The sequence below is a fragment of the Argopecten irradians genome, chromosome 1, assembly GCF_041381155.1.
Source record: "Argopecten irradians isolate NY chromosome 1, Ai_NY, whole genome shotgun sequence".
NCBI classification, from domain to species: domain Eukaryota; kingdom Metazoa; phylum Mollusca; class Bivalvia; order Pectinida; family Pectinidae; genus Argopecten; species Argopecten irradians.
The window spans coordinates 28,257,879-28,271,285 of NC_091134.1; the positions used below are offsets into that span (position 1 = coordinate 28,257,879).

At 39.7% G+C, this 13,407-nt stretch overlaps 1 protein-coding gene across 1 annotated transcript in view; it reads right to left on the reverse strand.

The window, feature by feature from the left end:
- Nucleotides 1-13,407, reverse strand: part of LOC138323020 (BLOC-1-related complex subunit 8 homolog) — a 29,617-nt gene that overhangs the window by 13,855 nt on the left and 2,355 nt on the right. Inside the window, exons 2-4 of the mRNA XM_069267338.1 lie at nucleotides 6,893-6,979; nucleotides 6,064-6,176; nucleotides 649-713 (exon numbers count right to left, since the gene is read on the reverse strand). Of these exons, the coding sequence (XP_069123439.1) occupies nucleotides 649-713; nucleotides 6,064-6,176; nucleotides 6,893-6,979 (265 nt within the window). The remainder of the gene's footprint in view (nucleotides 1-648; nucleotides 714-6,063; nucleotides 6,177-6,892; nucleotides 6,980-13,407) is intronic.

The window sequence follows — 13,407 nt, forward strand, 5'->3', positions numbered from 1 at the left end:
AAAAGGCACTACTAGACCATAAGACCAATGTGTGTATGAAGTTTCGTGGAAATATCCCTACTGGTTTTAGAGTTATGCTTCGGAAACCATTCGTACGGACGGACGGACGGACGGAACCCATTTGTATATCCCCCGCCAACTTTGTTGGGCGGGGGATAAAAATGGAACTTGTCCCCAATAGCAAAAGGCACAACTAGGGCATTTGTCTGATGTATACAGAAAAATTCAAGGAGTTAATAGTAGGGAAACAAAAGCAAACAGTTATTTGGTATTTTTGACTTAATTTCCATGGTAATGTTAAAAATAACCAAAATGGAAGGTCTGAAATAGCAAAAGGCACAACTAGGGAACTTGTCTGATATATTCAGAAAGTTTCATGGAGCTGTGTTGAACAGTTGAAAATTCCTTTTTAACAAAACAATACGTAGTATTCTAAGTTTTAGAGGGGTGCATGAAATGGGATAACTACATAATTACGAAAAATATGCTACAGCCACTCAAAGGATATGCAACACCTCATTTGGTTATAATCGTGCCAATCTCTATGACAAGTAGAAAAAAGAAATATTGATAACCGACACACAGACAACATAAGCTGTGCCATGACATAAGCACATAAGCCCCAGGAGCCATGTCAGAACTACTTACTTGGTGGCATATTCTGTATCAAAACTGGCACCTTGGACTTTTTGTTGAAGATCTTGTACCTCATTCTGAAAAAGTTACAAAATTCAAGACAAGAAATAATTGATGTTGAGCATAGAGTACATATGTATAACAATTCAAATTACTATAACAAAGAAACAATTAAGAATTGGTGGATGAAAATCCAAGAGATCCCTGAGGTATCTTGGCACCCACCAAGGAATGATCTATATCTGACAATGGGAGGGATCTTTTCTCTGCTTTTCAAACTTCAACTATCAAAATCCAAGATGGCTTCTTATCAGCCATCTTGTTAATGGATCAGTCCCAATATGCAATGAATTAATATGCACAACCTATGTGGAGCCTTACACTTGAAATTTGAGAAAGATAATTTCAGTACTTTCTGAGAAATAGGGGTAACAAGAATTAACTATAAAATCCAAAATGGCTACCTGTCGGCCATCTTGTTAACCAATTGGTCTCGAAATGCAATATTCACAACAAGGCTCCTAGGGGAACCTTTATATGAAATTTGAGAAAGATCTCTTGAGTTCTTCGGAGAAATAGTGGAAACAAGAATTTACTATCAAATCTGAGATGGCTCCAGGCTATTAGCCATCTTGTAAAAGGATCAACAAGCAAATTGGTGGAATTTCCGTACCCAGCTTTCATGACATATTGTAGATAAACATTATTGAGGTTAGGTTTTGAATCTTGGATGAAACATGAAAAAAAACAACTGAAGTCTTATTCGGAAGTAAGATGTGTAAAATAATGTCCGCTGAAAGTGACTATTAAACTTGGCTGAGCTCTTAAGGCATTTAACTTTGATACTAACTTTTAAGAAAACCGGTTTACATTTGTTAAAATTATTGCACAGGGAATAGCAGTAAATGATGTTTTTAGTGCATGAAAGGGCCATAACTCCACTAAATAATGTCGGCCAAAAGTGGTGATTATTAAATCAAAGGGCCATAGCTCTGCTAATTAAGATCTGCAAAAAATGGCGATCGAAACTTGGCTAAGCTCTTAAGGCATTTAACTTTGTTAAGTTTTAACAATATTAGTTTTAACATTTGTTAGTTATTCACACAGAAACTGCAGAAAAATGACATTTGTATTAAATTAAAGGGCCATAACTCTAATAAATATCATCCACTGAAAGAGATGATCGAACCTGACCAGGCACTCAAGGCATTCAACCTTGTTACTAAGTTTGAAGAAAATTGGTTAACATCTATTACATTTATTGTATGGAAGTGGTAGAAACTGACTTTTTCTATTTAAGTAAAGGGCCATAACTCCACTGAATAAGGTCCGTTGAAAGTCACGATCGAACTTTGTCGATTCCTTAAGGCATTTAACCTTGTCACCAAGTTAGAAGAAAATCGGTTTTCATTTGTTACACTTATTGCATGGAAATGGCAGAAAATGATGTTTTTAGTAATTCAAAGGGCCAAAAAACGCTAAATAAGGTCCATCGACAGTCGCGATCCAAGATGGCCAAGCCCTTAAGGCACTTAACCTTGTCACCAAGTTTGAAGACAAGAATTCCTCGGAAGTGGATGTGTCCCCTGCACAGCATCACAAAAAATAGTTAATTAAAGTTGAAATATTGTTAATAATTAGATGAAGTTATCAAGTCCCGCAACTCTTGCAAATATTGATGGATTTGGACCAGTATCAAACCCATCTAAAACCTCATTGATATAAAGCAATACACCAAATTTGGTTGAAATTGGACAATAAATAATTAAGTTATCGCACAGAAATCATGTTTTCAGACGCCGACACCAATGACGCCGGCACCGACAACGCCGACACCGACGCCGACATAGTGATACCTTGTGTTGCAGACGTCACAAAAATCGGTTTACATTTGTTACAGTTATTGCACAGAAACGAAGTGTTACAGACAGACGGACAGACAGACAGACAAACCTAAATTCAGAGAAAGCAGGGGATAATAACAAATTACAATATGCAATACTAGGGTCCTAGGGGAATATACAAAAGAAATATGAAAAAGATTGCATTAGCATATTCTAAGAAATAGCGATACCAAAAATTCCATGGAAAGGTGAGCTAAAAGTGAGAGTCTCAAATCATAATGAAAGTTTGTTGTTTGTTACATCAAGCACTTCATATAATATTGAAATATAATTCATAGTCAATATATGCATTATATGTTTACATTTTCAATTATCTTTATAACTAAAAGTGAGACAATTCAGACAGGTTTAGATACACTAGGTAGCATGTACGAGAGTAAAGGACTATAAACATTAATGGTACATGTAAAATAAGAGTCATTTTTAAACAAATATATGCACAACCCATGTGACCTTGCATTAAGGTCAAGGTCATTGATTTAAACAAACTTGAAAACCCTTCATCCCAGCATGTCACAAGCTCAATATCAGGTCTCTAGGCCTCTTTGTTAATGACAAGATGCTTAAAGATGCTACTCTGCTGACGAATGGTATTTTTTCTCAATCAAAAATAGGAGCAGACGAATTTGTAGTTTTCTTCAGTTACAAAAGTTAGTTACTTACTTAACATCAAAGAGTTTGAGCTTCTCATTTTACTTCAGAAAATATCAACAAGAGGCCCAGAGGGCCTGTATCATTCACCTGGCTTTTTTTGTAATTATCACAAAGACACTTACAATTAGAAAAATTAGCAAAATTGACTCCAAAATTTGTTTAATTTTGAATCACAACCATAAAATGATGCTATAGATACCATACAAATATGCTATCCAATACAAAGGTTCAGAGAGGAAGTAATTTATATGAAAATAGTAGCCTAATTGACCTTTTTGGCCAAGCGTCTAAGGCTCCGGGGGTTCAGCCCTATCATTTGTACAATGTCAAATCCCCACCCTATAAGGGTGCTACCATTGCATTATGAGTCCACTTCCATGCTTAGTTGCAGAGAAGAAGTCGTTTATATGATAACAGCCAAATTGCTCCCTTTTGACCTAGCCTCTCAACCCCCGGGGGTCAGTCCCATCAATTTTAAATCTCCACCATATAAGGATGCTACCATTGCATTATGAGTGTAATCCCATGTTTAGTTGCAGAGCAGAAGTCATTTATACAGAAATAGTCAAATTGACCACTTTTGACCCCACCCCTCAGGCCCCCGGGGGGTCAACCCTATCATTTGCACAATTTTGAATGCCAGCCTATAAGGATGCTACCATTGCATTATGGGTGCTGTCCCGGTGTGAAATTCTAGTTCATCGTCTTGTTTTTGTGAACACCAAATGGTGAAAAGATCTATGTTTTCGTTAGGTTTCTCATTATTATTACAAGCTAACCGATATTTACATAATATATATCATTGGCTTCTTAGGTCAAATCTGTGAAATATATACATATGCACATATCACATACAGTAAAACCCCGTTATATCACCACCCGTTTTACCGCCAAACCCACTTACCAACAGGAATTTATTCAGAACGGATTTCCCTCCATACAAATACACCCTTTATACTGCCAAACCCGCCCACCGTCATCCGCCATCACATTCGCGGAACACTAATGATTAAAACACAGTGAAATCAATTATTATTATGGGTACACCTTTGTTATTGTTTTACAGGTAGGTGTCGCAAGTTGTGGTGAATAAAACTCACTTCTGTACATGTGAATTACATACTATTAACGTTACTTGTTTATTGACAAAAAGGCACCCAGAAGTCTGTTTCTCGACATCGCCGTTCGTTTATATTTGACCATAAAATGCAGCAAGCAATTTCAAGTGTGATATAAATAGCACGTACAAATTACGAAGTGGCCGTACAGTACAAAGGCTGACTAGAAAATCTGTGTCATATTACGGCACCGGAGGACTTCCTATATTTAGGCCTAAATTAAGATTTCAAAAACAAATCCGATATACCCCCAAATCGATATATCGCCAAAATCTAGGAAAACAGAAGGTGGCGATATAACAAGGTTTTACTGCATATAACAATAATAATAATAAAAATTTTAATAACATATACTGAGAACAAAACTACTGAGAACAAAAAGAAAGGTATCATTGTATAGAGCCATCAATAGTTATTTGGATTTCATCAAGATGTCATCAAATGTGAATTTACTTTATTTGCTAATGTATCTTTGTAGTGATCTATTGGAGTAAATATCAGTACACAACAGATCTGCAGATTTACTGTCACTAATGTGACAGGGGGGTCAAATTCAAAAGTCACACACATCAATATACTGGGTGTGACTAACCTGGGCGTTCAAAACAGCAACACAAAGATACCTGGATGAGAGCTTTGCCCAATTCCTGTAATGTTTAGGGCTGGTTTTGGCGGGAACACACGCGCTTGCCAAGATTTCCTGTACTCTTTAGCAGCATATCGTTTACAGCGCATTAGCCAAAATCGAAAGCCCCTATCAGCTTGTCCAAGTCAGATTTGTGATTCATCAGTGAACAGTGTCCTTGACCAATCATGTAGCGTCCAGTGGCGATGAACACAAGCTTAATTTACGCGTTTTCTGCCATGATGCGTGGTTAGAATTGACCCTCTGTACGGTCTTCCGACTTTGAGATTTGAGGCTCAGACAGAAGTTCCTGCACTCATTCGATGCCGGATGACAGTACAACTGTTACAAATCTATTGATCTGGTAAATCAGTCTGATAGATCGATTTTCCTGTGGAGTCACTGCGGGAGGTCACCTGGAGCGTGGTCGGTTGTCCAAGTTTGATTGAATCGACTCTAAAGAAGGCATATTGTCTTTTGTGAAGCATCAACTCGACCTGAAACAACTCTTTGGGACAAACCAGAATTCATGCCCATTCCCGAAGTTCTTTAGACAACCATCCCATTCTTCATGCATTGAAATAGCACATGATTAGATGGTTTTCCACACCCTGGACATCTGAAAAACACTTTAGGAGTGACACGTATACCTTCCACACAGTAGAATGAAAGTGAGTCTACGAAAACCCTGTGCACAATGTGGGACGAGAGTTCTGTCAGGACCAATGCACATGCTTCGAACCACCCAAGACTTGCAAAATACAATTTTCTTTGAAAAAAGTTACTTTAAAAAGTGATATCTTTCTTTTTGTTCTCAGTATACATATAATTCTTGTGTACATATTGTAAAACCTATAGTAGATAGAGAATTATATTTTGTGTAGTAATAGTTTCATGTACATGTAGCCCTCAGTAGATTTGCGGATTAAAAGAAACGAAAAATAAATGCAGAACTGCCACATGACAGGCCACCATGACTAAAGCTCACTTGCCCTTCGACCAGGTAAGCTAAAAGCAGGAGTCACATTGGGGCTGTAGAGAATGCATTTTATTACAACTGATTTGTAGCAGCTTGCCTTTGTTCTTAATTAAAAAGCAGAAACGAAACATAATCCTACTGATTTACCTTTTGCTCCACTAATTGAGGTAGTGACTTCCTTATATGTTCCTGGATTCTGAAGAAAGCTAATGATGGCTCATTAGCTATAATATTCATTCCTTCAGAGATTTTCTCAGCCACTATAAAGTAAAACATAATCAAAAGTATCTGTTCAAAACATGAAAAGTGAAACTGTATTTCGTCCCAGTGAATAATGCTACATGTTGTATAAGGAATGTTTAAAAAGAGATTACAATAACAAGGAGTTGCAAAGTGTGGCATTATACCTCGTGACCTGCAGTTGGAAGTAAACCCACATACATCAAGGTCAAAGTAACAATTATTCAAGTATAACTTTAAATGTATTGTAAAATTATTGTAAAACTGAAAAAAACCCAGTAGGTAACAAAAAGAAACTAATTTGGTATTTTTGACCAAGTTTCCATGGTAACAGAAAAAAATTCAAGGTCTGCAACAGCAAAAAGTACAACTAGGGTAGTTGTCTGATACATGTATACAGAAAGTTTCATGGAGCTGGGGTAAATGGTTTTGGAGTTATAGTCCAGAAACAAAAGACAACAGTAATTTGGAATTTTTGACTAAGTTTCCAAGGTAGCGAAAAAAATGCTGAAAATGGAAGGTCAGCAATAGCAAAAGGCACAACTAGGGCACTTGTATGATGTATATAGAAAGTTTTAAGGAGTTGCGTTGAACAGTTTTTGAATAATAGCTGGGAAAAGAATCTCGGACTGACGGAGGGAGCCCAAAACAATATCCCCCGCAAACACATTTTGTGGGGAATAATAATACTTCATGTATGAGAATATTAATTTATCTAAGCAACAACAGATATTACCTTTCTTTGTTTTATGTTCAAATTCTGCATCCTGGGCCTCCTTAAACATGTGAGCTGATGACAATCTGCTGTACAAACCATCTCCACCTAAAAAAACAAAGAGGCCAATGGGTCTTAATATGGTCACCTGAGTTCGGATACAGAATGAAACAAGACATATAAACACAACATAAACATTATATATATATTGGTCAGTCAGACTCTTGAAGTCTGTCAATTGCAATGATTATATCAATTTGACCTTTTAATCTATGAAGAGTATTTGATTCCATAACATCTGTTTTACATTTCCTATGAAAATTGAGCAAATAATACTCATAATTATGTGTTTTTCCTATATCAACTATAGCAAATTTGACCTATTTCCCTGAGGAAAATCTGAAACCCAGGGCTAAGAAATTCACAGATTTTGTAGAGGGCCTCGAAACCTTTCAATCTATGAGCTTGAAGACAATTTGATTCTACCATACCTGCGAGAGTTGAAACTTTAGTCAATTTTACCCCTTTTGGCTCCTACCACAGCCCCCTGGGGGATGGGTCCATATAATTCAAAATTTATATTGGCCTTATGTCTTACAAGGTTTGTGCAAAATTTCACTTTCAAAATTTTACTTCAGCAGTTTTAGAGAAGAAGTTGAAAATGTAAATTGAGGGTTTTTTAGGTAAAACCCGTTTACGAGGTCACCATACCTACCTGTATGAGTCAAACATTAGGCAATTCCTGTGGTTTACCAACACTATACGCACGAAAACAAATTGAATGCAACCGACGGGAAGCACATCCGGTACTTGCGCATACGCACCAGTATTCTTTCCAAGCCACATGCTCAGAAACTGGCTCAGAGGGGAAGGAGGGTGGGTTCATGCAGGTAGGTATGGTGACCTTGTAAACAGGGACTTTACCTAAAAAAAAAACTCAGTTTACTTCAGTCCCCATACCTACCTGCATGAGTCAAACATTAGGCAAAAACAGAATTTGTAGGCCAACAAAGGTGGTGGGTAGAGCCAGACTCACTAGCTAACCCAGCAAACAAGAATAAACATAATTACCAGTTATGAACCAGCTGATCTTCTGCTCTCCACCGACTTCAAGATCTCAGCCCTGACAAAACATCCTTCCCCCTTCCAAACATCCTTAATGCAGAACGACGTAAAGATTTTCTCCTGTGCCCAGTGTGCTGCCCTCACAATCTCAGAAATGGGAACTTTAGCAAAGAGTGCCCAAGAGGTGGCTAATTGAAGAGTATCGTGTGCTCTAGCCAGCTGTATGTGCCTCTCTTCTGTGGACTCGTAACAAAATTTCATAACTGAAACGATCCAACGAGCAATAGAATCCTTTGATGCCTCCCTGTGGTTACCAAATTGGTATGTAAGGAAAAGGCGTGTCTTATCGCCTCTATTAGACTTTAACCTATTGACATAAAGTCTCAATGCCTGATATGGACACAACTTCAAATCTGCCTCCTCTGTCGCATAAGCCGTAAACTTTGGAAGGAAAAATGCCTCCCATGGTTTCCCAAGACGTTGATTCTTAGCCAAAAACTATATGTAAGGCAGCAAACGAACGCCTACTTGCTCCCAGCAGATATGATCTCTTTCCACTGATAATGCATGTAACTCACTAGATCTAGCTGCAGAAGCCACTGCCAACAGAAAAACTGCTTTCAAAGTAAGCCATTTCAACGGGGCTTCTTCTAGAGGTTCAAATGGAGATTCTGTAAGCTTCAGCAAAACAAGTGGCAAACTCCAGTTTGGAACCAATGATCGAAACTCTGGTCTGCTATTAAAAAGACCCTTCACACGTCGAGATAAATCTATTAGTCCCAATAGCTTCACCCTGCGTATGAATAACTCCAATCGCTCATGACCTATAACAAGCTAATGTAGAAACCTTATATCCTTTCATCTGATGAAGGTGTAACAGAAAATCTGCTATATTACTTAAAGTTGCTGTACATGGATCAATCTGCCGTTCCTCACACCAGCTGTTGTAGCATATGATTCTGGCATTATAGACTGCCTGTGTAGAAGGCCGTCGAGATGCGGAGATTGCTTGAACAACCTCCTGTGAAAATCCCTTTGTAGCGTAAGCCTGCTTGACACTTTCCATAGAGTCAGTCGAAACATCCTCGAATCTGGATGTATTAGTCTGCCCCTTTGTTGTGTCAGCAACAACTCATGAACAGGTAAACTCCCCTGGGTAATCCATTAAAAGTTCGAGAAGCTGTACATATGGATACCATGATTGGCGTGGCCATCTTGGAGCTACTAGAAGGACCACGCAATCCTCTTGCGTTTAACTCTCCGCAGAACCTGAGGAATCAAAACTTTTTGAGGTAATGCGTAAGCAAACATTCCTCCCCATGGAACCGATAGTGCATCCACCGTCCATGCTGCCTCCTCTGGAAACGGGCAACAGATAACTGGTGGCTTCTTGTTCTTCTTTGTCGCTAAGAGATCGATCTGAGGTTGTCCCAAAACATGAAACATATAGATTGCACACTTCCTGACATAGGGACCATTCCGTGGCCTGAACCATCCGGCCCCTGGAAAGCGAATCTGCCAAAACATTCCTTCTCCCCGGAATATGAGCTGATTTTAACTGAATCTGATTTTCCTAGCACCATAGCAGCTTCTCCCATGTCAAGTAACAAAGATCTGCAGAATGAGTTCCCCCCTGTTTGCTGATATAACTGACTACTGTTGAGTTGTCGCATCTCAGTCTGACAGACCGTCCCATCACCTTGGAATGAAACCCTTTTAACGCTAGTAGGAGGGCTTTCATTTCTAACCAATTGATGTGATGTTTGGCTTCCCAACTGTTCCATAGACCAGACCTCACTCCTTCCTCTAGATGGGCTCCCCAGCCCTGGTTCGAAGCATCCATGACTAGTGTGGTCTCCATCAGTGTGGTCTGTAGGCTCATGCCCTTCAGAAGATTTACCCGAGACTTCCACCATCTTAAAGCTTCAAACAGTGGCTCCCTCACTGGAATCAAAGTCTGAACCGATTGAGATGATGGTTCTCCACAGGGCTAACAAGTATAGCTGAATTCAACTTATGCAGAGGCGTCCCATAGAAACCAGAAGTATACATGCTGCCATCTACCCCAGCAAGCGCAGCACTTCTTGTGCTGATACCAACCTTGACTGCTCTATCTGTCTGACGAGACTCTGAATAGTCTCCACTTTTTTATAGTTGGCCTGACCACACCTTCCTTCAGGCAAATGTCTGCCCTTAGATGAGTTATTGTCTGGGTGGGATATAAAACTGACTTCTCCAGATTGATCAGAAGTCCTGGCCTTTTGGCCAATGTCACTGTAGCCTGCAGTGATCTTTTCACAACCTCTGGACTTCGTCCCTTCACCAAGCAGTCGTCTAGATATTGAAACAAATGATGCTGATCCTGGTGAAGCCATGCCGCAATAACTCCCATCAACTTGGTGAATACCCATGGAGCTGAGCTGAGGCCGAACGGCATTGCAATAAACTGTAGGTGTCTGCCGTCCACACAAAACCAAAGAAATCGTTGGAAGGCTGAGTGCACTTGAACATGCAGATGTGCGTCCTGAAGATCTATACTTGAAATGAACTTTCTCCAAAAACTGATTTAGGATGCGCAGGTTTAAAATAGGCTGAACTTTGCACAAAAAACGTACTGTAAAACCCGGAACCCACCTCGTCCTCGGGAACATATTCTATAGCACCTTTTTCTAAAAGGCTTTCTACTTGTTGTAGAATCACTTGTTGTAAGACTGCCTTGCCTTGGACCCTTGTCTGCTTGATCCCTGTATCTGCAGGAATCTTGATGAATTGGAGTTTTAATCCTACCTGAATAGTGTTCCTCACCCACTCTTCGTCAGTAATCTGCACCCATTCTCAACAAAACTGCTGGATTCTGGCGCCTACTGGCTGGTACAAAATCCTGAAAGTTATGGACGAGACTGAAAGGGGAGTGGACCCTGTCCTTTTCTCTGCCTCTGAAAGGATCATCTGCCCTTTCCCTGGAAAGATTTCTACTGAGTGTCTTTGGGTCTCTCCTCCCATTGCCTATTGAATCCCTGTTGATGCTGTGAACGAGTACTCTGACTCAACTGACGCTGCCTAGGCTCCGACTGTTTACTAATTTTTGTAGGTGGTGCTCCACCCTTAGACTTCTGATCCTCTCTTTGATGCTTGCCATACTTCAGAGCACTCTGTGTCTCCTTAGTGTCGCATATGTTCTCTGCGGCCGAGATGCGGCGAATCAAAATACTTCCCAGCAAATAACTCTGCGTTTGTGGTAGGAAGAGACAAAATACAGCTTTCCGTCTCCCTGTTGACAAAATTTCCCTCATTCAGATCAAGTTCATAATGCGAGATGTAACATCAGCCATGGACATAAAGACACTGGCTAGTGCCTGACGGCCGGGTTGCTGTACTGCGACATGATCTGAAGATTTGTTCATGTATGATACAATCATGGTGGCGTATGAAATGGCCCACAGCAGTACTTTGGCTCCAGAATTATTATGTGTTAAGTCTTTATTTACTTCTCTCAAGAGCTTGGACTTGAGGCACATCTGACCCTGGTGACCAACCAATCCTTCTTCAATATTAGAATCCAAGAAAGGGGTCTTCCCAAACTTCTCAAAAAATCTGTATCTGTAATCAGAAAAGCTTTGTCATCACGATTTCTGAAAGCACTGACCTTACCATACTTATTACCCTGACGATCAATGTCCTGCACAATGTCACTAATTTTCCCCTCTAATGGTAACTTTGTGACCTTCTGTTTTTCTGATCCTCCATTCAAGTGTGAGGGTATTAATAGGATGTCCCCTTAGGATGTACCCTAAGGAGTGTCCCCCTCCCTATCCTGAGTTTGGATGTTCAGCTCACAACTAACATTTTGTAAAGGCTCATCCCCCTTAATTGGATCCAAATTCCCTGGAGTTCCTGAAACACCTGACCTGTATCTATAGAGGAGGCTCCACCTAAAGACACGTGAGATATGCTATCATTGTCTCTTACAGGTCTGTCCTGGACAGACTCTGTCATTAAATCCTGACCCGGCTGCCATGGACACAGATTCCATATTATCGTCCTCACTCTCCTGACGTTCACATACAAATCTATCAAATCGACCTTCTCTGCTCCGTGACTTATGACTATTATCTACATTCTCCGACTGCTGAACAGGTGGGGAAGGTCTATGATCTTTGAAAAAAATCATTTGAGGAGAAATGTATCGGTCTATCGCCCCACGTGTTGTCTCATCCAGCGAGACACTAACCATTGATAAAGGTGATTCCTGCTCTGTAAGACTGGTACTGGGGGGGCCTCACACCCTCCAAAACCTTATTAGTAGGCTCTAGACCCTTGTTTGGGGGGCTCATCCCACCCTGGGTCCTCGTAACTCCTTTTGGTGGCCGACTGCCACCGGGCGATTTCTCTTATCATCTTGTCAAAGATGACCCATTTTTCGCTTGTCAATCGTTCGCAAACGATGCATGGGAAAGCTTTATTACATATATTACGGTATCTAAAACACTCCTCATGATCGTCCAAGACATTCATACACTTCGAACATTTCTTACATTCTTTAAATCTGTCCATCTTATGTTCTCTAAATAGCTTAGCAAAAATTTCGTGCTGGTTGTAAATGGCGCCCAAAAGAATACTGGCGTGCATGCGCGAGTACTGGATGTGCTTCCAGTCGGGTGCATTTGATTTGTATTCGGGCGTATAGTGTTGGTAAACCGGAGGAATTGCCTAATGTCTGACTCATGCAGGTAGGTATGGGGACTGAAGTAAATTGTTTACGAACACATAATGCACATGATGCACTTCCGGCGACAGACAAAATGTCACTTCGTCTTAAGTGACCTAACAATACAGTTGCATTAATCATAGCTAGGGCCCAATGGGCCCAAATCAATCACCTGAAGCTGTTATCTGGTAATAATGGTGCATACTAAGACATAAGAGAGCCAACAAAAGACCCAAGAGCCTTAACGGTCATGCGACTTTCTTGGAAAAAGTCATATAAGAAATTATTTCGATATGGTATGATGGTAGCCATTTTCGATTTAACAACACTTTGTCAAGATCATATTGGAATCATTTCAGGCAAGTTTCAGCTAAATTGCACTGGTAGAACTTGAAAAGAAGTTCAAAAAAAGTGTGGTGGCCATCTTGGATTCCGGATCAACCAAAAACAACAACACTTGTTCGGTTCCATGTCAGGATCATTTCATGTCAGTTTCAGCTAAATCACACAGCTGGTAGAACTTGAGAAGAAGTTTAAAATGTGTTTTCAAAATGGCGGCTGTTGTGGCCATTTTGTAGCCCATTTGAAGCATAATACAATTTCCCCCACATGACTTTTTTATAATAATTATCTTTCATTAATGTTTTTAGACTTTTGTTTGCAAATTTTTTCATATTTATCATACAGCTACTGCATATTTTATAATCAATTCAAATTTTTTCATAATTGAGCTTAAATCTTGATTTACTAAATATAAATAATA